Source organism: Doryrhamphus excisus, linkage group LG5, assembly GCF_037039965.1.
Source record: "Doryrhamphus excisus strain RoL-2023G ecotype Guam linkage group LG5, RoL_Dexc_Guam_v1.1, whole genome shotgun sequence".
Taxonomy (NCBI): Eukaryota; Metazoa; Chordata; class Actinopteri; order Syngnathiformes; family Syngnathidae; genus Doryrhamphus; species Doryrhamphus excisus.
The window spans coordinates 2,511,543-2,539,397 of NC_136361.1; the positions used below are offsets into that span (position 1 = coordinate 2,511,543).

The 27,855-nt window shown below is 41.6% G+C and overlaps 1 protein-coding gene across 3 annotated transcripts in view; it reads left to right on the forward strand.

Moving 5' to 3' along the window:
- The window catches only part of dok6 (docking protein 6), a 40,393-nt gene that overhangs the window by 8,857 nt on the left and 3,681 nt on the right, over nt 1–27,855 (forward strand). For 2 of the 3 annotated variants that reach the window (XM_058059412.2, XM_078790577.1), the window contains 6 exons: nt 16,998–17,105; nt 19,501–19,615; nt 22,374–22,493; nt 25,448–25,637; nt 25,789–25,927; nt 27,286–27,391. In XM_058059412.2, the coding sequence (XP_057915395.2) occupies nt 16,998–17,105; nt 19,501–19,615; nt 22,374–22,493; nt 25,448–25,637; nt 25,789–25,927; nt 27,286–27,391 (778 nt within the window). The remainder of the gene's footprint in view (nt 1–16,997; nt 17,106–19,500; nt 19,616–22,373; nt 22,494–25,447; nt 25,638–25,788; nt 25,928–27,285; nt 27,392–27,855) is intronic. The other variant, XM_058059413.2, reaches the window with a different exon arrangement.

Sequence of the window (27,855 nt, forward strand, 5' to 3'; positions counted from 1 at the left end):
TGTTTAAGCCCTTCCCTGACCTCTCCCCCTGTTGCTCCAGTTAGAATCCCGGTCTGCAGTTGCTCCTCTGCATTAGCGGCTATCAGCTCTTTTATCAGCCCTCTGTGGCGCTCGGCTATTTTGGACTAACAAGTGGGCATTTGTGCTCAGTGAACTGTGGCTCCGACATGGACAGCACATATTGTAAGGGTGTATGTACTTTCTCCTTTGTTGGAGCTCCAGCGCCCACCAAAAACAAAGGCCGGAGAAATGGAGAATAATGTTCCTATTGTCCGAGATGGCACAGCCGTTTAAGATACCGCGTACTCACTGTTAACAATGACAGGCCGTCCGGATTTGTACGCGTCAGGGAATTTTTCCACCACAGGAACTGTACTTGTCTGTGGCGCACTGAAAAGACGGAGTCAGCAGACTTCCAGCAGTTGGGACTTCACTTTGGAAAACAAGGACAAATGAGACTCGTATTACGAAATCTGTGTACGTCTGTTTGAAATATTCCTACGGATCCTCAGTACTTTTACCCGCGTTCCATCTTTTTGAGTGCTGAACTGAACAAAATTGCCTGATTTGCATAGAATTTGATTTGTGCCTCATAGATCCGTGTAGTTTACTTTCACTTGTGTTTTGATAAATGCTTCCGGCATGAATTTGCAGATATGCCGTGTGGTCATTTTGTGTCTTTTCATCAGCATCCTTTACTAAAAAGCTTTAAGGGCCCTGATGGATGGCGTTTCTAACAGGGCATGGCGAACAACAGTCCAAAAGCTGTTTTTCTCCGTGACTGATGTACCTTTATTATACACGCTCTTAAGTAAATCTCTGTCGGGTCCTCACTTAAGCATTTCAACCCAATGAGTCTTGTTGTCCTTAAAAACATACAGTAAAAGCTCTTTGGAGCTAGTGATGGCTGCATCTTTAAAATCTTGTCACAGGTCTTGTTTTTCGGGTCATTCCTTGGTATTTGGGCACTTTTTTTTTGCCCAACGTTTTTCTCCCCAAATTTTGATCTTGTAGCAGGTAATTGTGAAATACCGATATAGCATACATACTGTAAAAAATGAAGGATATGGGGTCCACTTTGATGTAGGTCAGTATATGCTATATAGGTGTTACATTATAGGTGACAAAGGAAATGAGTGTGATGGCTAATAACATATCTTATTAGAAAGAACAAGCTGCTGCCGGAAAAAGACTCCTGGGCCCCACTTTGGGCACCCCCTGGTTTATAGTGTCTTTTTAAGAAGTAATAATATGAAGCGGGTGATGATTGAAGTGCAGCGTTAATAAGCGATTTCATCTGATGCATTCATCTTTTTCTGTTTATGAAAGTGCTGTGTTCAAAAATAGGTGCACCTTGACATTGGAGCCGGTTGGGAGGGGGGCCCAGCGGGTACTGTACTGAGGAGATCGGCAGCTCCGATATATGTACACTCCTTTAGGCATATGTACAGTCTGGGTAATTGGACCTTACATCGTGGGGAGGGATAAGTCCATAAGAGCAGATTGTCCCGGAGCAAACAGTTGACGGTCATCTCTACTCGTTTTCCAAATTACCAAACAGGATTCCGCTTTCAGTCTGAGACACTTTTTCGTATGTCATGCTTCTTGCGTCCCTCTGGCGCCAAAGACGTGCATACATTTAAAAAGTTTCATGACAAATATACATCTCACGTTGCTAATTTGTCACCTTATTTGTGATAAAAACACCTCCTGCACTGCACCCATTGACAATTGCAGCTGATGACTAGTGACTAGATGGTGAAAATAGTGCTGCCCTTTGCAGATTTGAGTCAGGTATTCCCCTTGGGAGTTAGCAGTGGCTAAAAACAGAAGCTAAAAGGAGAATGAGGGCCTTAGATTTGCCTAGAAACTGGACCGAGAAAGAAGGCTTATGGCATGGCTGTTTAAAGTTTAAAGAGTTATCAATTAGCTATGATTTTAATGAACAGTGGACCAAGAGTGGAACCCTGAGGGACTCCATGTAAAAATAAAGAATGTTCTCCAAATAATTTAGTCCATATGATATGCTGATTTCATTGCGGTGTGAATGATTCCTGAAATTGGATGTTTGTAAAATACCCGTGGAACGTTTAATCTTATATCACATTTGATCTCCTCAGTCAAGAAAGTGACAGCATTTCATTTTGATTATATCGGCTTCCTGTATTTGATATCAGACTCAAAAGCTCAATAACGTTAACTCACAGTTTAATGCGTGATGAATAATGTAAGCCGAGCCATTACAATAAGTGTGTTTTAGTTCCGATGCACATATTTCACCTCCCACGCAACGCCGCGGTCTTACACTTCTCTTTCATACTGACTGCATCGCACCGCTGAGCGCACACGCTGGAGACACACCTATAAAACACCAGGCTGAGAGGAATCTATCATAGCTCCATTAACACTTCCGCTTCATCCTCCTTTCTTGGCCTTCCTTCCCTCATTAATCACCGCACCAGCCCCCGAGGCTGCACTTTTGTGTGTCGGTGCAGGCGTTGCCTTTACGTGTAGTATGTTAGCATGTGTGATGCGGATGTGCGGGTCAATTTCCAATCTGGTGTGACATGAAATACAGGATTTAGACACCTCCGATTTGGAAAACAAACCCTAGAAATAATGCAAACAGAACCACTTACCATTTATGTATATTAACATGATTGTAAAAGTATTTTTTACTGTAATTATGTACCAGACAGCAACTATGGTGAGTTCAAGGACCACCATATATTTGTAATTAGCGTTGAAAACCTGTGTATGACCTTTTAAATTAGGTTTTTAACAGTATTGGAGCCCTCCAGACACCCCCATCGTCGACATAATAAGAGAAAATAAGACCTATAAAGCATAAATAAGACAGAGAACGGACTCAAACATTAGCAGTGGAAAAATGACCCAACACAAATGACCAGTATTGAATACTACGACATCTGAATGTCTTATTTTAGCTCATTTATCCCTTTTTCTGCCCAGGCAAACACATGTGTACAATATGCTTCAGTATGCATATTTCTGACTAATAATAGGCTTTTTTATTTTTTTCAAACACCAAACAGCGGTGGTTTATTAATACATTTTTTAAAAACCGTGACAGAGTGCAAAGTGGCGAGGGATTACTGTAGTGTAGCTGTTACCTTTCATCAACCTGCTTGCCAAGCATATTCATTCACACCTAAACATAGCCTCAGTTTGCCTCCGTCTCTTTGGTTTTAATCCATTTCCATGCTAAATCTGTGGAAAATAAAGAAATTGCTTTAAAATACTCATCATGTGGTTTATTCTGATGTGGCGCTAATTGTCAGGCTGCGTATTATAAACGCGTTGGAAAAGCCTTGACCTTGGAGTGGCGTCTGCGTGGGAAGTCGTCAGCCAGTGAATGTCACCTGTCCACGTGGGAGCTCTGTTTCTGTTTGTTTGGAGATTAGTTTGCGCCAACTCTCCCCTCCTCCCGCTTTCATTCTCATGGGGGTGCTTTTAATAGTAAGGAGGTGACAGTTTATCTGTCTACCCGGAGTTTGGTAGGCGCCCGGCTCGACACACTTGTCTTGAAGCCCGGTGTTCCGTGCAAAGCTGCCTGCTGGTTTTCTTCATACGGCGTCATTGTAAGGAGCAGAAAATGACCTCAAGTGTTGCCACAGCCGAGGCTACTGCTTTTTCATATCTTTCTACAAGGATGGCTGTTCAGTGAGGGAATTTCGAGCAAGGTCTTGCCAGGGGAAATGGAGCACACAATAGTAGCGTCGGCAGTGGTGCTGTGAGCGGATCATTCAAAGGTCATGAAGGAGGAAAAAAAAAAAACGGCTCATGAGAGTCATAAACAATTGAAAGCAGAAGGTCATTGGGAAAAGTTTGTGGGCGAGGGAGAAAAGGTCATATTATGCTTATTCACCAGTTGATAGTTTAGAATCATTTTCGGAGTCTGCGATGATAGTTCGCTTAAAAAAAGCTAACAAGGACAATGATATCACCATAAAATAGAATGAGATGTCATTGTAGCGTCCACGCTTTGATTTAACCCGTTTGCTGAAAATGTGACATTTACAGTTTATGAATTAAAGCCATCCATCCATCTTCTTCCACTTATCTGAGGTCAGGTTGCGGAGGCAGAAGCCCGGACTTTCCTTTCCCTTGCTACTTCATCCAGCTTGTGATTGACTGGCTTATTAGTAGTCTGAAAATATGCCTGTTTAAGCACATTTGTACATATTTGTTTAATTAAGCATTTAAACGTGACAATATGAAGCATTCAAGACTCGTCCACTAGGTGTCAGTAATGTTACTGTAATGTTGAGTGAGACACACAAGCACCAGACTTGTTCAGGCTTTTATTGCAGAGGCACAATAGCCCGTAACATGGGCTACTGTTGTGTCCGTAACCCGATGCAAGATAAAAAACAAACGAAACTAACTCTGACTCCCTTAATGTCACTTCCTGTCTACCCCCCCACCCAGATTCCCGAGCAGCGAAATACATTTAAAGTAACATTTATGTCTTTTGCGTCTTATTTTCTCTTATATTCCTTATATTGTCCTTATGTTTGTACGTAATATATGTGTACATGTGACTATAGGGGTGTTATTCCATGTGTAGAGGGCTTTAATAATGTGAAAAACAGGTTTTCTGTGCTAATATTAAATTATGGAGTCTGCAGCCAATTAACTGTGATAAACAAGCATTTACTGTATTGATGAACAGAAGCGTTGTAGTTGATTTTTTTAGAGTGTGTCCGAGTTCGTGTGGACATGGCCTCAGACTGCAAACTCGTTGAGAAGTTGATTTTCTCGGACTAATAACCAGAAAGAAACGAACAGGCTAACTTTTCCCCCCTTTGCAATGAATACAGGCATCCAAAATCTATTACCCGGTCATAATTACTGCAGCAAAGTGCGGCCTATTTAATAGGGTGAACTTTTGATCCCTCGCAGATTGCAGCGGTCGCCTCGTCATCAGATTAGGACACGGCACATTCAACAAAGGGGTGTCCAGAGTTCATTGCCCACTCACACACCTCTTGCCTCCCCTCCTTATCTTCCCTGTGGTTCGCTCTCATTTCAGAGAAGTATCTGTTGGCTGAAGTGATAATTGCATTCCTCAACGATTTCATGCTGGGACACACTAACACAGCCCGCTTACCGCAAAGGAAGTCTTTTCCGAGGCAAAAACAATATGACAAACTCTATCGGGCACCGTTCTTTGACATGAAAGCGTTCCGCCGCAGTTTGTTCCTTCGTGCGCGCACGTTTACTCGCCGGCGTCATCTTTGATTTGCACACTGAGTCAAGTTAGTTCCAGCGAGCGCCAGTTGTGAGCCCATGCACACGGCTTTCCCGGGCTACGTGTATCAGGGCAGAAGCCCAAACATTAGCGAGCGAGTGCCTTTTTAGAATTAATCCTCGAGGAAGGAACGACTGCGCCAGTGCACGAGGATTACTGCTTTTAAGGTCTCCGATTTAATTCAAATAACAAGCGCACAAAGTGTCCTGAAAAACACTCCCCACATTTCACAATGTCCCGCCGCATATTCAAATGGGGCTTCATAGACTTTATTTATATGATAATCAAGTGGTCATCGTATGGTAATTAGGCTGGTCAAATAGTGGCGTTGCATCATGGTTGCAGGAGAGGCTTCCTTTCATCCTTTTTTCATATCCCCCTCAACAGAGGCTGCTTTTGGGGGGGGGGACAGCAGGGTTTCGGGTGTACAGTGGAGCCTTGATCCTTTAAACAACTCAAAATTCAACATCACAATTTAAGACTCGTAAAAAAAAATAAGAATCCAGAAACAAAAACTAGCAAAGTCTGTGTGTTTTTTTTTAGCATTTACTTTTTCTTCCCAGGGAACAAAAAGAAGTTGCTGAAAGTGGTACTCAAATTTAAGGCTCGCCACATGTTTCCCTGTTTTTATAAAGTGGATTTAGGGGAATTAAGGGAATAAAACAACAGTGGACCATGAAGTGAAGCCTTAGGGACTCCATATGTGGGCTCATTCTGATTTAATGGTATCAATATAAACAGAGAAAATGCTTTCAAGTCTTGACCACTCCATGCAGTATCCAGATTTCATCTAACGACAGACATGTTAATATGCAGGCATTTTTCATACAAAAAATAACATTTTGCAGGTTTAGAGTTCACTTCCAAAAAAAATTCTCAAGCCGCTAATGTGATTGGTCAACTTGAGGAACATTGGGATCAACATTTGCCATAAAAATTATTACTGTTAAAGCAACCATGAGTTCCGTGTCTCTTTAATCACTGCCGTTTGCTCACGACAAAGTAAGCTAACAAGCTAAAAGAGCTACAAATTAAACCCAGAACATTTTGATACATCTTATTTGCTGTGGTTATGGCTCCCATATTGGGAAACATGAGTGAAAATGTGAATATAGGGGTGTTATTTCTTGACTTGAGGGCTCTAATAATGTTAAAAACTACATTTATAAGGTCATAAACAGGTTTTCTATGCTCTAACTATTAAAGTATCCCATTTATAAATAATTTATCAATAATATTTTTTTATTAGTGGCTCTAAAAGACTTTTATAGGAGAAACTCTTATGACCAAGGATGAGTAAATGTGGTATGTGTGCTTTTTCTTACAAGGTATTACATATTTTATCGGTTTAATACGCCGAATTTGTCAACTGTCACTGATTTATGACGATAGGCAACACGGAAAGAAAGGGTTACACCACAATCGCCATCCCATGATTTACCGTCACTTCCCAGGTTATTACAACCTATTTAATTCATTATTGATTTCCGGCTAGCTAGCATCCTTGTTTTTGCTTACACAACAAGAGGCTGCAGTGTACTCGCACGCATGTATAAAACATTATTACGGAGGAATAATTTCCCTTTAAGTCATCGCCATGACAACTGCCTGCTCTTTAGCCATTCCTCATCCAAACCTCTTTATGTATTACCGCGTTACTAGGCAGTCCTCCGCGTGCACAAAAACAACACAAACACACAGCAATTTCCATTTAATCCGCGCACGAGGCCGACAATAAGATGCAGACAAAAAGGGATTTGACGTCGGCACGGAGAGAGAGAGAGAGAGAGAGAGAGCAATGATTTGGTGGAGTGTTTCTTTAAAGGACCGGGATGAGCTGTCCGCCAATGTGAATCATTTAGCCAGGCTGAATGTTCAATTGAACTAAATCCATAAAAGATGAGAATACGCTCTGATCCTAAAAATCACTTTGATGCAATGTGGGCAGCTTATTTCTCAGGACGTTGGTGCTCGTATGGCCCGAGGCGGCTCGGATTTGCATGTGGACCTGCAGGTGTACCAATGAACCGGAGCCTCGGAACTCAGACTGAGTTGTTTGGATTGAAATTAATTTTCCCCATAGGAATTGCTGGTAATAGAAAACTAGAAACCAAGAAAACCAGTAGCTAAACGATATAAATACAGCAAATAATATCATAAAAAATACATTTCCACTTTTTACATTGCTATAAATGTATTCCAGTGTTAGGGGAGCAGAGTGGGGGCGGACAGGAAGCGAATCGGGTTGGAATTATTGTGCCTGTTATTGTGCGATATATACAGTAAATGCGTCTTCTAAATGCCTTATATTTTGTATTTTCATTCATTTTGTTTAGAAATGCCACTTCCGATACAAATATTGGAGCCCTGAATACCGTTATTGATCCATCATAAACACTTGTTTAGTAGCATGGAATAGTCAAACCCAGAACAATAACAACAGTAGGAATGACAAAAACTCTCACAATGTAGCAATACTCAACGTACTCAATGAAGTTTTTAAACCCGACATTACTTCCCACCGACATGGGCTTGGTGTCTCCTGGGAGTTTTTTGCAAATGTGTCAAACAGCGGCGTAAACCTTCCCCGGTTCTGTGCCACCACATGAAACTTGTGCATGACACGTTTTGTACTCAGCTGTGAAATACCTCCATCAGCCCTACATCATTCTTGCTTGTTGCTGTGGCAAAATACAGAATATTTTTTCCCACTCAGATAAGAACAACTCTAAGAATAATAGACCGTATTCGACCACAAATCAATGATGATTTATTCAGAGGGTGAAATTGGAAGCGCCAAGTGACGAGGGATCAATGTACCAGTATTACAGAATGTAGTACCGATCTGTAATCTAGTTTCAGTACTCCTAAAATTGTGTAATCCATACTTTGACCTAAAAAAAGAGTCAATATTCAACCACAAGAGTTCAATTTGATGTCCCTTTGTCATGTTTTTCTGTAACAAAATCCAATGAGTATCTGGACGGAAGGCATATCAACCTTTGAACTAGCTTAGCTGCAAATACAGTACAGTGATTATGAAAAAGAATCCAGAGACACGATTGGATTTCTGCATTTCTAATCACAGGTGGAAACAAAAGGAAGGTCGCAGCGAGGTATTTGAGGACATTTTGTTTTGGATAAAATTCTGAATGTCCTCATTGTCGGAAATGCTTGGACTATTAAGAGCATCATGCATTATGAATTCAAATACGGGGGACACAGCCAATTGGAAGATCCGACACTAAAAAGCTGCACTTTGCACTTCTGCACCGTTTTGCCTTTTAATGAATAATTCTGGTTTATTTCAACCTGCCACATTTTCCAATAATGTGGCTCTATGGGTCACATTAAGTCGCGACAAGGATTTAGAGCTTCAAGAGCCGCAATTATCTTTTAAGCTATCTTTATTTCCTCTTGCTCCTCATATTTCTTTCATGCCCCCTTTTTTTAGTTATCTTTTTTTTTTGCAGATTTCCTCTGAATTGATTACTTTTTTTTTTTTTTTTTTTTACCACCTGCCCTTGCAGTCCTTGTCATACCGGGTCTTCATACTGTATTTCATGGCATCCTCCAGTCACCTTCGGATTGTGCTACACAGTCACACCAAGGCCTTAACAAATGAAATAAGGCTTTGGATGGGATATTTTGGCATCGGTTTGGCTCATGCATGTTTGATGAGAATGCCTAATCATGCATAAAGACTCAAGAGAGAAATGGGTAAGATAGAAGGGCATGAGAAGAGGCACCAAGGAATCAAGCCTGGGGAGAAAGTAAGGATGGGGGGAGTGTGTGTTCATGTGTGTCTTCAGGAAGGAGTAGGGGGCAGTGATTACTTGCTGCTTAGGTAGCACTGCATTACACATGAGGATTTGGAATGGCCCAGATAAACTAATCTATGATTAACTGGGGCACGGCTGGCTGGCCATCCTGCCAACAGCTGTAGTCGGGGGCGAATTACAAAATTACGGGATGTCCAAACATTTGACATGCAGCGGAAAATATATTTAGGTACACGGGGGGGTGCGAGGCCGGGTGGGTGGTTGTTGTTGGCGGGTTGAGTGTTGTGTGTGAACTCGCAGGTGACAGCCGGCGCCCGGGGAAAGAATAATTAAGCCAAACATTTGTTGCGACTACATCGGTACACAAAATATGCAAGGGCGTTCATTTCTTTCATTGACCACATTGTTGTTTTTTTTTTAATGATGTTTTGGTGGGTTGAGAGAATCAGGTGTCTTGCTTTTATTAGGATATCTCACAATACAATTGCAGTTCAAATGTTGCGTTTTTTCCAAAAATCATTCATAAATGTTGGCTGGCTTGTGGTTTACTATGGCTTATTATTAGTCCAAAACTATGGAAAAACAAGTTATATATGGATTACATTACCTTTCACACTGCATGGAGCCTGGCTATGGAGCCAGATGGACATGCCATGATGGGGGGGGAAACAGGTTCTCCTCATTTGTGTGGAAGTGGTCATTTTTGGCTTATTTGTTCTTCTTCCACACCCTGTTTGGAAGACTTTCTTAGGTTTAGAATAATAAGTAAATCGGAGAGGCTTACTAGTTAGCTCCGTAGGCCATCTGTTCTGTCAATGTTGTGATCCCGTAGCCTATGCAAAGTGACTATTGGAGATTTGTCGTGTCGACAGGGCTCCAATAATGCTAAAACCGGTATTCTGAAATGTTTTTATAGTCAATCTAGAAAGATATTCAGTTTGGTAATATTGAATTCTACCTTTCAGAAAGTTATTTAACATGGTTTGGTCTGGAACTAATTAATTAATGACAAACGAGGGACTGATTTCTGGTTTCTGATTTTCGGAGGTGTGGATTTTAGACTTTTTAAAGTCTCATGGCAAGGTTAGGTGCATCAACGTAATTCAAATCTCTATCTCAGCTCCAAATTATATCGTTTTCTATAAAATATGGTGGGTGGAACTGAATTTCCAAAAGCCGACATTATGATGAATTCCAAACTAGCTGAGCCTGAATCAACACTTCCTATCCTGGTTGCAGCCAAGTTTTGCACTTTGCCTCAAGACACAATTACTAAAACTTGTCTATTAGCTCAGTGAATTTTTAGTCTAATTTCCTTTTCATAGAAAGCCTTCTTGACACACACACACACACACACACACACAACAGATAAATATGACTGATAGGGAAATACTGGCGGAGGCACACACACAAGATAAGCTTTGTTTAACTCTCACTTTCTAGGCTTTGTGGCGATGTAGAGTCCAGCCCTGTAACTGAATATATTGCTTTTATTTTTTAATACAATTTGAAAACCTCTTAAAGCATGTGATCAATGACTAATTCTCCAATAGCGACGCGATGTGAAGCACCAGGAAGAAAGGCTAAAGAGAAACAATAAGCCTTGACAATACCCATCTGCAATAGAAAGTCAATAAAAGAGTTGATGCGTTCGAGCGCACTGGTATTTTTAATGGCTTTTCCTATCTTTAGTGGCTAAAATATATATAATATACAAACAAAAATAATGTTTTTCTGTGTAATTTCTATCTGCCTGCATGCTGATGAGCCGGTTAGCATCCGTTAAGAGTTATCCAGTGCCTTGATTGAAGTGCTTTTGTGCAAAGTTTTGTCAGTAAGTGCAGCGGCAATCATCTTTAAAAACTACTTCGCGGGGCACATGAATCACGAGGAGGTTACGAACCCTTCCCACATTTGTCAGATTTTCCTTGAAACACCCAAAGAGGAGTAGGCGCATTTGTGCCTCCTCCAAGGTAATGTGATTGCGCTCAGACGCCGGATTGACTGCTATTTTTATTCTCCTGTGTGATTAGTCATTCGCTTGAAGAGGGCTGTCATTGGAAATCATTCTCATCTCTTTAGACAGCTCCTCAGTCCGTCCAAACGATGAGTGATTTGTCTGTTTGGGATGAATATGGCCCGTAATTTATCCAGAGGGGAAGACAGTTTCTCAATAATTGCACAAGTTTTGATAAAGGTCCGTGAAGCGGAGGAGACTTTGTGTTTTTGAGGCGGCTTAAAGATGACTAAATGAAACCAACCACGCCCTCTTCCTTATGGTCGATGCTGATAGTACAACCGACTGTATAGGAGGACTAATCAAGCTTTGATTTATTGGCGCTACAAAAAAAATAAATAAAAAAATCAGGTTTTTCAGTAGATTCGAGCAAGCTTGGCTTTGTCTTCTTAGCCAATGAGGTTGTGTTTATGGAACAGGAATAGAGGAGCTTACAGTTCATTTCAGTTCAAATTACTGTGTAATTTGGGGTGCAGTACTGGACTGCAACCAGCAGAGGTGCTGTCGTCCACATAGTCCATCACGGATGTTTAAAGACTGAGCTTTGCTTGTCTGCATCCCTCATATTTCATATTGTAAACCCTGCATCCTTTATTTATGGAAATGATGGGTGTTTTATTCAGTACAAAACTCATATTATTTGCAGTGGTCTGTCATTATGGAGCCATTATACATAATATACATGTACAAGGCAGTTCTTTTAACCCCATGCAGCCCACGAGTGACGGTTACGGTATAATTTAGTGTATAATCGTATAGTTTGAAACCAATGATCAGTACGAAGCTGTTTAAGGTGTGTGTATCACCAGTCACACTCAGGTGATTTTTTTTTTTCCTGGCAGGCTTGGTTTGTTCGCCCGCCCTGGTTTTCATGAACTCGTCCTACTTTGCCAAATATCTCCTGAAGTGTTTTCCTGCCTCAGACGGACCTCCCCTACAAGTGAAAAGATTGTCCTTGAAATGTTCTCTGCAGCTGGCTACTTACACCGATGCCCATTTATACACGGCGGCATGCTCTGAGTACCGATGTTGTGTGAGGTGTTGTTTTTTTAACAGTGAAAAGCCTCCACTGTTGTAACTCAGTTATGAAAAATGACCCCTCATACAGTACATACGTAAAGTTTTCATTGGAAATAAAAAACAATCCTTTACAATTTTAACATTAGGTGAAATATTCAAAACCATACTTGGTTCTACTCAGTTGACTCCATCAATTTCTCAAAATCTGAAAATGTAAACAATAATATAGAAAAACATGTGCTGAACTACAATAGTAAATTATTTTTAAAATAAATATAGAAAAAGTTAATTCTAATGTTCAATCTTCAGTGCAATCATGCGCATGAGAACTTCCATTCATCTTTTAGAATGATTTTGCATTCTTTTCTGCATGTAAAAATAGAATTATTCTACATAAAATGCATTTTTTGTTAATATTTTTGGGTGTCTAGAACTAGAACTTTCCTATGCTTTCATACATTATGATTTTTGTCCGACTTAATAAGGAAAATCTATGTTTCCTTATTTAATTGATTGCCCTAAAAGCAGTTCATCATATTTCTCTCTGCAAAGAAATATTAAATGACTGTTTTTTCTGTTAAGAGTAATGCACCATCTATAGTTGTTTAATTTGTTTCACCCCCAAAAAAACAATGAATCAAGTTTTAAGTCTTATTTATGAATCCTATCCACACACGGCCACCAAAGAAACTCATTAAACTCAAGTGTAGAAAAAAACAACAACATTTGGTTAATAAATCATTCTCAGATTGTGTTAATTAAGTGTTAAATTTTAATGAGCCAATTTGTATTCCACTGTTGTGTGGGTACATCCCATCGCTCAGAATGTAAATCTGCTCATTATTTTTGATCGTTTTGACCTGCTGATTATGACCTCCTGATTTTGGCTGTTGACTGAAATAAGCGTCAAATCTATTGAAGCGCATCGGACCTCAAGTAGCCTGCCAGGGACTACATCTCATTTTAATGACACGGCTCCCACCCATAATCAGATTTTGGGACTGGGACCTACGAATACGATGAAAGTGAAAGGTAAAGTTCATGTTTATTTTTTAAGTGCACGACTGCCAAATGCCACACATGTTTTATCTCGTCCCAAAATAAGCACGGAACGGACTTGGCTGAACTCTGATTGCTCGGAGTGGAATTCATTGGGATTCGTTTGGTGCCCTGGTTGAATAAACAAACCGGACCCCGGGTTGGTTTTGCTACGAGACTGGACGCTTTGTGTTGGTCTGATAGCAAGGGCAGTTCAAACAAAACAAAGTTAGAAAATGTCAGTGGAGGCTGAATACGAAAATCTCAGGAGGAAGTAAAGTAGGAAGGAAGTAGCGAGGACTGACCAGAAATTCATGCGGACTTGAACAAGAGACATGAGGGAATGGGAAGAGCTGCTTCACCCATACAGGAGGGTATGGCGAAAACCACCAGGTGAAACTAGAACTCATGATCATGTGACACGAGGAAAACCTCAACTTGCTATATTCTACAAATGTTCTGGGTTTAAGTTTTCATGGAGATACTTCCCAGATGTTTCCCAGATTGTACCGGTGGCCGGTACAAGGAACCCCCCCCCTTCAAAGTAGATGGTTTGAGCTGTTTGGCCGTCTGATAACCGAGACAGTAAATGAAAATTGACATAATAATTTTCAGCTAAAATCAAAACTTACGAAAACCAGTTCATATGGCGCCCCCTATGGGTTGTACTCCACATGCTTTGGAATACATGCTAGCATACATGCAATACAGATATTGTGAGAGTTTTATAATCATTAGACAAATTGTCAGTTATTTATAGGAGGTTGCATTGTAAATCCCACCCAGGCTAATGGACGACATTTTGGTTGATGGCAACCATTTTTTTCCACCAATTTTGCTCAAACTTGACAGACATGTACGTGTCCGCCCCCTTAATGGGCGTACCAAATTTCGTAGTGATTCGTCCAAACAGCCTAAAGTTACGGTGGTAGAAAGCTGAAGATGTTTTTTGTCAATATTGTGGTGAGAGCTCAGCCACGCCTTTGTTCGGCTGATTGACCGCATGGTTACGCAATAGGGGTGGAGCTAGCGCAGCTCAAATTATAGACCAGGCGCTTTTTATTTTCAGCATCACCGTCCCTCTTTATCGTGACTTTGTTTTGACTATTTGTGCGAGTCGGAGAGTTGCTTTTCAGCGCCAAGCCATGCACTCCACAATGCAGCGGCCTTAAATGAGCCACATCAAACCAGCAGTGCCTCATTTATGTGTCTGTAATTACAATCAGGGTAAGAGTGTCTGAATAAGACCTACAAGCAGCCTGAGAATAGGCCTGCCTTGACAAAGCAGTGACAACTGTCGAACAGGCAAAATTAAAGCCTCTCCATTCATACCCCCTAGTTCCTATTATGCGCAAGCTATCTTATTGAGCTTCCTTTTGTGCCGGTATAATTACTTAATCTCAGCACTCCTAGGGTGAATTACTTTGTGCGGCATGCAGGGCTCCTCTGACTGGAGCTCCCAAGAGGCGGCAATGGAGGATTGCATTTACTGCTTAATAGTCACAGATGTGTTATTGTTCATTGTCAGAATGGATCTTCTCGGGTTCCGGGAGAAACTGTGCTACTTTGTTTTTGTGTGAGTTCAGTTGGAATGAGGACTTTGAGGCCGTTTTTAAAGCATTTTTTCGACAAAATGTGCATTAGACATTTTGTGTTGTTTGCTATTGATAATGGACCTGGGCTACGGTGAACTAGGATGGAGGCCCAATCCAGGCGGACCGATAACGACCCCTCCAGTCGATGACCTTTTGAGTGCCAAGTTCAACTCAGCAGGCTTTTTTATGAAGTGCTGCAGCAGTTGAGGTGATACATGTAGTAGTATGATCATTTGGTCATGAGCTACGCACCAATGTCCCACATGGGACGCATCTCCAGTGAGGGACAGGAAGTGTACAATTCAATGATTATTCGGTTCGTCGATTAATCATGTAATCGGTTCAGCCGGAGTTGGATCAAATCAATTTGAAGCAATGTCATCCTTAGAAAGTCCGGGTAGACGTTACAATAAATGCTCTATTAGAGTCGATTCTTTATTCTTAATAATGTTGGCGACAGTGTGGCGTCTGGCACATTTTATTCCACCACTAACGCGACAACAAAATTATCTTTTTAATAAATTTCTAATCATGAAACACATTTAGTTCCCTTACTGTACTGAAAATGAAACGGATCGTGACCTTAAAACCGAGGTACGTGCCGAACTGTTTGGCTGCAGAGTAAACAAATGAATTGAGCGTTCATTGTTCCCCAACACAAGCGCGTGGCCCGAGGCAATCATACATCTAGCAGAGTGATAGCGGCTGTCTCCACCAGCAAATAGAAGGATCGTGTTCTTAGACGTAGAAAACTACCATCTATTTTCCATCACTCTCTCTCTCTCGCTCGCTCGCTCTCTGTCTGTATTAGCTTTTCACACATTGACCATGAGGACAGCGGTTAGTATGATTATTTGTCCAATTCCAAGTTCAAATTCAAAGTTCCAAGAGAGTTGCAGTTAAATTGCCAATAAATGAACGACTATTAACATACTAGGGGTCGTCGGTACATTGCGTTATTGCATTTATCTTTGATTCAACTTTCTGAATGATGATAGCGTCTGTGAGTTTGCTTTGTAGCTTGTATTTCGCTGTACATTTGACCTTGGAGCCAAATAAACCCTGCACTCAGTATTTGTAGTAATCAATACAATGTACAGTAATAAGGGGGACAGTGTGTGTGTGTGTGTGTGTGTGCTGATGTGCTTCAATGCCTGCTGGTTGTAATAGAAGCATAAATAGAAGCATATCTTACGTCCATATTTCAGAAAAGATCTTGTTTTTCATATCAATTATTGCTAAGGCCCTAATATATGAGTTAAATGAATAAACCAATCATATTATTTTTTAATAATATTTTCCTGCCACCAAAATATTTTTCTAAATAAAATATGAATAAATCTCATGGGCATTTCAATTTTAGATGACTTTAATGGATGTATAAAATTTTTAAAGAGGTTGGCAAAATTATTCTGTCATTCATTTCAAAGGAAGACAGCAATTTAAGCTACTGGTCAGATGCTAACAGCAGTGTATGAACTGTATTTTCTTGGAATTGCTGTATTTTCCGGATTATAAGTCACTCCGAGGTCGCATCAGTCAATGGCACCACTCCGAATAACTTGACATTCCCAACTTGAGAAGAAGCCTGTGAGAGGGGGGGCAATGTTTCCCACCAACAAGGAGACAAACCAAGCCCAATGTACCAGTTTAATAAATGTCGGAATGTTCTTGGAGAAAACTTTTAATACATGACATGACGCCTGGGTGCATCCCGGTGTGTAGAAACGGGTCAAATTTCATTTTTTTTTATCACAAATGAATTAAAATAGACCAAAAATCATACGCATGTATCGACTTAGTCAGTCGCTGAGGCAGCAGCAACAATCTCCAAGCAAGACATAATTAATGTCCTAATTAAACGAGGCTGCTGTATGAAATACACATGATATAATTACAGTTGCACATTACTTACAGACACATAGCCTACAAGGCAGAAGCGTAATTAGAAAAGCATCCGGTATGCTCTGTATTGTTGAATTAGTGTGCCTAGTAAATGCATAACAAGTTCTACTCAATGAATTACTGTGGCCGCTAGGTGTCGCCAAAAACAACCACTAAGTTGAACTTAAAGGCACCGCTTCCAAGGGTTTGGTGGGCTGAATGATACCATCGTGGTTAACGACTCTTCCCCTGTGCGCAGATCCAATATTTCTCCAAGTGGCACCGCGTGATCTAAGCTACGGTCTCCATACGCTTTGGATACAAAGGATTTACACCGTCCGGACTTTTATTTCAGGTAGTTAACTGGAAACCGTCTCTGTTGGCAGATCTTCCGGAGATGTTGGCTGGTGTTCAAGAAGGCATCCAGTAAAGGACCGCGACGCTTGGAGAAATATCCTGATGAGAAAGCTGCCTACTTCAGGAGCTTTCACAAGGTAATCTCGCAAAATCACTTTTTATCTCTTATCTCCCAAGGATACTCGATGGCACTCGTGTACAAGCAGCGCTTTGCTAGCACTCGCTATATACATTATTCAACAATAACAAAATAGGCTAGCTTTATAAAGTTAGGACATTTTCCTCCAGATTGAATGGCATTCAAAGTCAACAGTTGTTCCCTCGTTTTTCAGACTTCGGGGGTGGACGCAGCACCTTGATAAAAATAAAGCAAAAAGCAGCTTTTCACTTCCTGGGCCGGCCAAACTCAGCCTTTGCTGTTTCTGGTTGAATATGACCTACTATTATTATTATTTTTTTTCATAAATTAAGGGCGACCAATCCAGGGTGTACCCCACCTCTTGCCCAAAGACAACTGGGATAGGCTCCAGCACCCCCGCGACCCTCGTGAGGAAAAAGCGGTAGAAAATGAATGAATGAATGATAAATTAAGGGCGACCAATCCAGGGTGTACCCCACCTCTTGCCCAAAGACAGCTGGGATAGGCTCCAGCACCCCTGCGACCCTTGTTAGGATAAGCGGTAGAAAATCAATGATAAATTAAGCATTATCGCGCATAAAATGACTAAATGAATGAAAATGTAAATTTAAGGCATTCAGAAGATGTGATATATATTTGTATATACTCTACGCTAGTCGCTGCAGGAAGTATCATCAAGAACAGGAAGTTCAAATAACAACAACAAGGAATGCTAATGTGTCAGTCAAAATTATGTATTTTCTTTCTCTCGCTTGGGTATTAGGAGTGTAAAGGTGCCTATAGGGGTGTTATTTCATGCCTAGAGGGCTCTAATAATGTTAAAAAGCATATTTAGCAGGCCATAAACAGGTTTTATAGGCTGTAACTACAAAAATATTCAGTTTACATACAAGGAATCCTACTTTTGTATTCGTATTTTAGTTGAATACTTCTGATTTAGGTAGTAGGCTAGTCTAAAGCGTGTCTGGGTAATAAATATCGGAAAAATGATCGGTCTGATTAGCAGTGCAAGTGTAGTGCCGTTTTGCAGCCAACACCAAAGTTGGTGGAATAAGGGGCAGGCGTCCACTGTGTCTTATTGAAGTGGGGGAGGGGGCGTCCCGTGCGGCAACAAACCCCCCCGACCTCCCACGGGGCTTCTCATACAAGCCACCGAAGTGAGCGATGGTTGCACACATGCACCAGTGCACCTGGTAATGCATGGCCACAGAGATCAAGAAAGGTCCCGTCTGGGGGGGGGCTTGATTCAACGGCGCTGTGATTTGGGAGGAAATAAGCTGCACTGGTGGCCGATTTATACAATCAACACAAAAAGGATTGGCTTTCTTTACCTTACACTTTTTCAAACCATCTCCATACTCGCTCTCTCTCTTCTGAAAACATGTTTTTGGGTCTGGGTTTGGACGTATAGCAAGCTCAGCATATTCGTGTTAATATGAGATTAAAGTCAACACCTTTCAATGCAACCCCCCCCCAAAAAAAAAAACAAAAAACAGACATTTGGGATATGAAATGGAACTCATCTCAAACGATTCTTGCTTTTTCAGGGCCTGAGGCTGGGAATGCAACCAAGTCTTTGCCTTTCATACGCAGCTACAAACACACACACACACACACACACAGACGAGTGGATGGATGCTGGAATTCACGGCTCAGAAATTCCCTCTGTTGATGCTCTGCTTACCTGGAGGACACACGCACGCTTATCTACGCACGCATAAAACATTTTGATCCAATCTTTGAAGGCGATAAGAACACGGAAGTCACATCTTGTATTCCCTCGCAATCTCTCTGAGAGAGCATTTATAATATCCCAAGAAGGAAGTGCGTGCGTGCGTACGTGCGTGCGTGCGTTGTGTCCGGGCTTTTAACCTCCCAAGCCTTACACTGCAGGCATGGAGCCCAGCTAATTCATCCCCAGCCTTTCTTGGCAAAGGGCCGCCACACAATGGACTACAATAATGTAATAGGCCTTATCTGCCAGGCTGAGTCAACACGTAGCGCAAAATAGCCTGGAAATGCGGCTGATATTCAATTAAATGTCATCTTTTTCTTTTGTTTCTATTCTCCATCCATCTCCTGCTCAATGGATGCCTTTGATTGCCTTCTTATTGATGAATCAGAGAAGGCTACTGATACTGATACAGTCTTAAAGCCAGTGATAGGATATTATTTTGTTGGTGTTATCTTATGATTATTTCATCTTTATCAATCTCCTCTGACTCCGAAGGGACCTTTTTTGTATTTTAGTCAACCGTTATTTATATGCAAAAGCCTCTAAAGTTCAATTGCGCTTCCAGCAAAGCGGCGCGGGAGGGTCAATTAAGTCTCATTGCCGCCGTTGACTGCGTTCATCCGAGTTAATGTGCCGCCGCCAATTCTGTCCTCCTTAGATCACTGAGCTCCATAATATCAAGAACATTAGCAGGATGCCGAGAGAGAGCAAGAAGCACGCCGTGGCCATTATCTTCTGTGACGACACGTCCAAGACCTTTGCCTGCGAATCTGGTGAGTGCCTTTTTAAAGTTTTATCTTTCAAAAAATATTCTCCAGAAGCCAGGTTGTGTACTACTTGAATGTAAATGGGGTTAGCTCTGAGCCTCGGGTTCTCTTTTTGTCGCTTTTTTCTTTTTATAGCCAATCTAAAGCGATGATCAATGACGGAAATGTACTCAAATGCCATCCCCATGTTCATGTTTGCGGTCTATCTGTAAGGCGGTATGGTAGTATATGATACAGCCAGGAATACTAGATGATGCCCTAACAAACTTACTCCCAAAAGATTGTTAAAACTACTTGCCGGAAGAAAAAAAACAACTTTTTGTGATTATTTTGCACATATTCTGTCTCGCTTTTGTTTTGCATTCCCACACAGAGTTTGCCTCCCACCGTATACTTCCTCACACATAAGCCCGAGACGCTTTCTCTGTGATGGTGGGATGTTTGCTTAGCTGCTTTTCCACCCGGGCTTTCAAAGTGCAGGAGTTTAGCGGCACTTACAGGCCGCAGTAACTCTGAAAGAATCGGGGGAGGCATTAAGTAGCTTCCTCCTGTGTGTAAACGTAGTCGGGCTCTCTTGATGTCTGTGAACGAAGCGCTTCGGGCACCGACAGACCATCCGCTCGCCCCGCTAAGCTGCGCAGATACGTCCCGCTGGAAAGACGTGATACGGGCGAGCACGGCATGAATGAATTGAAGATACCGGCGCTGACACATCCCCACAAATGCATCATGCCTTTTGATGAATAGATGCAGAAGCATGCCGATGTTTCTGCATTCCATATGTGTTTGTGCGCACATCGCCGGCCGTGGCTACGCGTCCCACAATCCCACGGGGGTTGGAGTTAAGAAGCTCGGCGAAGATAAACAACTCCTGCTTTTGCCTCATTTCATACATCGGTGGCTCTCACCAGAAGCTGGCGAGAGACAATTGGAAGTCTCCGCGAAAGAAAACATTATCTTTCTGACTCACCGGGAAGGAAAAATGATATTCCCAAACAAAAAAAAAGCCACGGATACGTCCCCCTTTTATTCATGAGGAAATCTGTCACCAATTAGTCTCCACTTAAAATGCAAATCATCAGTCTAACAAAACTAGTAATAATAATGATAAAGTCTCAAAAATACTATATTTGTGTTCTTAATGTATTTTTACCACAAAACGTCCTCGTTAGCCATGCTAATACATAGAAACAGGAAGTGGGAGTCAGCCTCGTCACCAGTCTATTATGTCCTTTGCTAACTAATGACGTTAACCAAGGTGTTAGGTTGACACACTCCACAAATCTTCCCTGAACAACTAGAGTAGAACCTTGGTTAGCGTACGCCCAGGTTAGCTTCGTTTTGGTTTAAGTCAAAAATGTTGCCTCAGTTTGCGTACATTTACCAGTTATCATACATTTCTTGTCGTGTTATGAATACACTGCGCGAATCCAACAGTGTTTGTAGCTAGCATGGTCTCACAAAGTCAGCTCTGTCGCCCGTCTATGATGTCATCAGCGGTTGACACCAGTGGTGTTTGCGAGCTAACATCGCTACGCTAAAAGTATTTTAGCTAGAAGTATTTCACGTCATTACGTGTTCATTTATCGCTTTTATTTATCTTTTCTTTGCTTTTCAAACTGATTTGATTAGAGTACGTTTCGGTTTGGAAGGTATTAAAGCACATTTTCTTCCATTTTCACGTCCTGTAGTGTTTCTGCATCTTTGTTCAAATAGCCTGCGGTTTCCTGTTTGCATTTCCTTCCTAATTAACAAGCCAAAGACTTGATTCAGTGTGGGAAGTGCCATATTGATTGCTTGAATGGATGATTCACTCGTTTGGGACTGCAGGACAAGTGGCTCAAACAGCCTTGGAACTTGGAAAGTATTGAGCAAGGAGGAAGGGGAAACTTGCTGCCTGTCATTTAAACACACAATCTCTCATTCGTCGCACTTTGCACTTAATGCATGCAGCGTTTTCTTATGAAATTCATGTTAGGATCCAGGATGGAGCACACAACAATTTGTTCCGTGCAATACTGTGTGATAAGCAACAGTGCGGGAGAACTGAAGCCAAATTTAGGAAACTTTTTTTGACTGTCCAGTGAAACCCGACATGTACTCTAACCAAATCGATTCTATTTCCTTGATGACAAAGATGGCTATGAGGCAGAACGAAGGAGTAGGATAGATCTACATGGACTCTGCCTTTGTGTTGTCCCACTACTTATTTCAAGGTGTTACTGTATTTGTATCTTAAAGAAATTAAAGCGAAATAAAGTGCAGTACTCAGCTGCAACCAGCAGAGGCCGCTGTTGAGTCAAGCCCAGACTGTGATAAGTGAATTTCCATGGAGTAGGATTCTTTATTTATAAATCAAATATTTTTATAGTTAGTGCATAAGAAAACATTATTAGAGCTCTGTAGACATTGAATAACACCCCTATAGTCACCTTTACACTCCTATTACCCAATCCAGTAGACATAATAAGAGAAAATAAGACATAATATGGACTTGTGTGTTTCTGGAAATGTGTTTCGGTGGTAGGGGAGCTCAATGAGCGGTGGACAGGAAGTTGAATTTTAGCTCGGTGTTCGGGATTATTATGCCTGATTATTCAAACCTGCATTAAAGCCTTTTGTTCTGTGTCTCACCCAACATGACAGTAACATTACTGACACCTAGTGGCCAGTGTAGAATCCTACATCCCATGACAACATAAACAATGAAGTTGTTTATGTGGATGCTAACTGTAACCATTCCGATGCCGCTGCTGTCGTGTAGAGCTGGACGCCGAGGAATGGTGCAAGCTGCTGAACGTGGAGTGCCTGGGAAGCCGTCTCAACGACATCAGCCTGGGCGAGCCCGACCTGTTAGCGGCGGGGGTGCAGCGGGAGCAGAACGGTGAGTGCCCAATTAGTCGGCGCTAACACAGACGGCCGTTCCCGGTCAATCTTCCCTGGCTCGGCCCGCGGCCACGTCTCGGGGCATTAATGCCGTGGCTTTGTGGAGCGCCGTGAGCTGCCAATGTCCAATTAAGCCCGGCTAATAAGAACACTCTTTTTGTCAATACCTGATCTCAGGTCTGTTACATTAGCAGCTCCAACTTCACAAGTGCTTGCTGTGGGAAAGCCTGTGTGTATCTGTGTGTGTGTGTGTGGGTGCACAGGTCAGAGGCTGTGGTGGTGGAAGGGGGGGGGGGGGGCTGGGGGGCGTGTTCCAGGCCCTAATGCGAAGTGCGGTGCATCACTGGCTTCCCTCATAATGAAGCTTGTCACAGAGATGGATGAGATTATGGCTCTTAAAGCCATGTGAAATAAATGTGCTCCCCGCTCACAGGAAATAGAAGGCAGCTCATTGGCTCCCCTCGTTTGATAAAGAGGAACGGCAACAGGCAGTCGTAATCTCAGCTGTGTTATTGATTCAAAATCAATGCCATCCGCCGAAGTTGCAGTAGTTTGCAAGTCAAGAAAGGACCTAAAAGGGCAAGGAAGTGCCTGAAGTCGTTACCCCCCCCCCCCCCCCCACACAAAAAAAAAAGTGGTCAGAGGCCATCATTAGATCAGATAAGCCTAAAAATACTCCTGCTCTATGACATGGCTATTTTCTCTGCCGCAGACACGTGGATGGTTTTGGAGTCATTGGCTCTAATTAGCGAGAACCCATTTTGGATCGCTGAGAAGCCCCCTCCTCCTCTGACAGTTGGGGGATGGGGGGAGGGGTGCAAGGCTACGGCCCCAGTCTGGACACACCAAAACGGAACTCATGCAAAGGTTATCAATCATCAGATAAATGGACCTTATTCATATTCAGGCAGGTGTCCTTCTAGTTGGCCAATCAGGGAAGAGTGGAGGCGGAGCCTTGGAAGCGAAAATGGCTTCTTTTAGAGTAAATAAATTCAGTAAATATTCAGTTAATATTTTGTTTTATTTTTTATTTGGTATTTGTCATTGTTTTTTTATGAATGACTTTAGTCATTTAGAGATCAGTAAATAATAAATATAGATCTTTTTAGTATCATTTTTCAAAAAAAAACTATTAAAACTTTTTAAAATTAATTCACTTTTTATATTATAAGTATTTTGGCATAATGGAAGACACTCTAGATATATTTTATAAATATTTTAATTATTATTATTATTATTATTATAATTTATTATATTATATAAATATTTTTTTAATCCACTAGTCCATGGATTTAAAATAGATTTGTTATTGTTAATAATTGTGTACATATTAACACAAAGTGTAAAATAATAAATAATATAAATAGGTGTGTATGTTGAGGTGTAGTAATAATAATAATATTATTATAATAATAAGAAGAAAGGCACCCCCCCCCCCCCACATGTCCCACTGACAAGGCGAGATAGCAAGAAATAATCCATCCCTCATCTTTTGTGTCTTAATCCTTTTGTCTGTCATGGAAGCGCTTTATAAGATCCAAACAAATCCGCGTCCCAAAGGAGGTTTATCTTTCCTGTAGGATTGATATTCATATTTAGGGTAAACATAAGAACGTAGTGAATAAGAATACGTATCGTCCAAAGTGTGCTTGGGTGTGTTTAATGACCGACGAGTGGAAAAGGGGGACATCCTGTCTTGTATCTTCCTCCTTCAAATATGACAATCCAAGGTTTTCCAGCATGGAATTCCGGTCTCAGGGCGGTGGGTGGCCTTTGAGAAGCAGACGTCTTGTTTGTTTATTTCTTTCTTTTTCCATCAAGAGCGTGCGCCGGCCTCGCTGTTTTCCAATCTGCTGTTATTGATCTTGCGTCTCATCTCATTCTTGGCAAGAAAGTTCATTAGCATATTTCCCAAAAATCACATCTATTCCTACAAGCGTGAAGGTTAGCAATCATACATACGCTAGCCGACTGTAGTTTCTCTTACATTGTTTTTGTACTCAACTGCAGAGAGTATCGGGAGCTGTGTTCATTTGTATGAATGCGCTTTTAGAAACAGCTGTCATCACTGATCATTATTTATGATGATTATTGAAATATAACAATATAATATGTATTATACGGGCATTTCTCCATTCATAGGTTAACACACAATAACAAGAAACTACCCTGCAACGTGGCTAACAACAACTAAGCCAGAACAACAAACTTTTGACAACGCTCATTCAAAGTGCCCGCAAGGCATGCTGGGCACGGCATAGTGCCCAGCATTGATAGTACGATATAGCAAGACATACGGGAAACCCTTACCACTTCACGCTACAAAAATATAAAGCAATCAGAAGATGCGTTCAAGGACGTTGCGTCACTAAGTGTCAACCGATGGCACTTCCTGTCCGCCACCCATTCATCTTCTTCCTTTTATGCATAATTTTCTGTTATTATGTCGACTATATTGGGTAATGCAAGTGTAAAGGAGAATATAGGGGTGTTATTTCCTGTCTGGAGGGCTCTAATGCTACAATTCACATTTCTACTAAGTCATTGGATAAGCTTTAAAAACATGAGCTAACGTGACACATAGTACTTATGACACACCAAAAAGTGTCGTTTTATTCGCCCACACAAGCACACCACGACTTCCAATTATGCTAATTTGATGAGACCCCCCCCCATTTTTTAAAGATTGTTTTTTTCCGCTAAATACATTCCACTTAGGTGTAAAGGTCAGCTTTACAGATGCCAAGTGCGCTCTGCAGTCTGTGTGCTATGCTAGCAATATTTAGCTAAAGCGCCACTGTATCAGATGTCATAGTCAAGGTCACGCCAAGGTCACGCCAAGCATCCAGTCACTGTGTGAGATGTGGCGTTAAGAAGAAATGGTCTTGTTAGGAGGATTAATACACGAAATAATAAACTTATTATGAAATCTTCATGCCCTTGATTTTGCAGAGCGTTTCAACGTGTACCTGATGCCCACGCCCAACCTGGACATCTACGGGGAATGCACCATGCAGATCACCCACGAGAACATCTACCTGTGGGACATCCACAACGCCCGCCTCAAACTCGTCATGTGGCCTCTGAGCTCGCTGCGACGATACGGCCGAGACTCCACCTGGTTCACGTTCGAGTCCGGAAGGTGCGTTCTTAGTATGATATGATGATGACACAAACTTCTTCTGATTGCCTTGGCCTGGCGTGCGGCGTCCGGCGTGCATCCAAGCGTGAGCGCCGCCGGCGTGTGTTCACGTTTCCCGTTGTGTCCGTGCGTGTGTTTGTTCCCGGAGCAGGATGTGCGACACGGGCGAGGGCTTGTTCACGTTCCAGACGCGGGAAGGAGAGATGATCTATCAGCGCGTCCACTCGGCCACTCTGGCCATCGCACAGCAGCATGAGAGGATGATGGAGGAGATGGAGAAAAGCTCCCAGGTACGCCCGCAACGCCATGCTGGGAAGGACTGCAATGCCGTGTGTGTGTGTGGGGGGGGGGGGGTTCTGTGTGTGCGTGTGCGGTAATATGCATTCAAGTCGCTGTGCTAATTTCATTCTTAAAGTGTAAAACGAAGCCAACCACTGCTAATGTAGAAATAACACCACAGTGAAATTAAGTATAAAAATATACTATATATATATACATATATATATAAATTATATAGAATAAAATATCGCCATGCAAGTGTAAGAAGAAGTGAGGCGCTGTAAAATATAGGTAAAGTGGAATGAAGGGGGAAAGTTAGATTTTGGAAAATATTATTTTTTGACTGAATCAGTTATTCCATAAAACGCATCATGACCGTTATCTGGGAAATAAATATATGAAGCCACTTTAAAATAAGACATTAATTCGTGAAAATCTAATTTCTTACATTTTTATAGAATTTTTAAATATGCAAAACAGTATTAATAATTATATAATATTATTTAATATATTTAAAATATTAATATATTTAATATACAGTAATTTCAATGTCTTGTTTCAATATCATTATTTCAAATTGTATTTTACTATTTTGTTAATTAATGGACAACTCCATTTCTCATTCATTATTATAGCAATAAATATATTTTATATGATGACTAATTTTGACCCCATAAAATAAAATACATAAAAAAATAAAACAAAAAAACTAATTAAAAAATACCAATAAAAAACATTTAAAAAGTGAAAAATACCCTCCAGAAAAATTAATAAAATTAAAAAAAAATAACAATACCATTCTTGCAAAAAAAAGCAATAAAAAAGTGAATTATTTTATTTAAATTATTATTTTATTTATTTATTTTATTTAATTATTTTCGTTTCCAGTGTAAGGAATAAATAATAGATGGTGAACGTTTGGTCCTGAATCATCCAAAACCACCAAACAGACGCCCCATTGGATGGTGCCGGTGTACCTAATGTTGTGTCCACTGATTGCTGCTTGTCCGTCTGTCCTTCACCACAACACCCATCCTTTCCTTCATTCCTTCCTTCCTTCCGGGTCCTTGTCAGCATCCTCGGTGTTGTTTATGAACGTGGTCCTGCCAAGTGTTTGATGAGCCTTGACCACGTGGCCCTGCACCTGGACCCTCGGACTGCTGGGGACCATTTCCAAAACTCTATTGTTTTCAGCTCTAGAAACGTCCGCACCATCCCGGGAACTCACAGCTGCACGCGTGTTAGCCTGCGTGGCGTCACAGCACCGCCTCACCGCTCATCAGCATTCCGCACATCTGTCCGAACACCAACCCCCCCCCCATACGCCGAGCGAGCGCAAGCACGTGAAGCCTTCTCCCTCTCCTTTCAGGTGCGCTCCTCCGAGACCCTCACCAAGTCCATCTCCCTGCCACGCAGCGCCTACTGGCAACACATCACACGGCAGAACAGCGTGGGAGATCTCTACAGCTACCAAGGTGAGGGCATCAACCTTGTCATTCTTCTTCTTCTTCTTCTTCTTCTTCTTCCCGCTGCTGCTATCGTGTCCGCTCGGTACGCCGAGACGTGACAGGTGGAGGAAGACGAGCTTGAATTCCTGATGACGTTGCACGTGGGCGCTTGGAAATACTTGGAAACACGTTCACGACTGAATGGCTTATTTTATTATGTCACTTATTTACTATTCATTCAAATACACACAACACTCTTCAATACTCAATACTACTTGGGGAAAAATTGCACTCGTATAAAAGATGTCAACAAAAGGTAAGGCATGAAATGCTGGTTACATCACAGCATATCATAGCAAACACACACTCTAGTGGCTGTGACGAGTATACCAGCATCTGATTGGGCGCTTTGTGAGCAATGATGTCATTCCTTGACCTTCTACAACATAACAATCCTCCGTTCTTTTCCAGTACGCTCGGCTCGTGTTAGC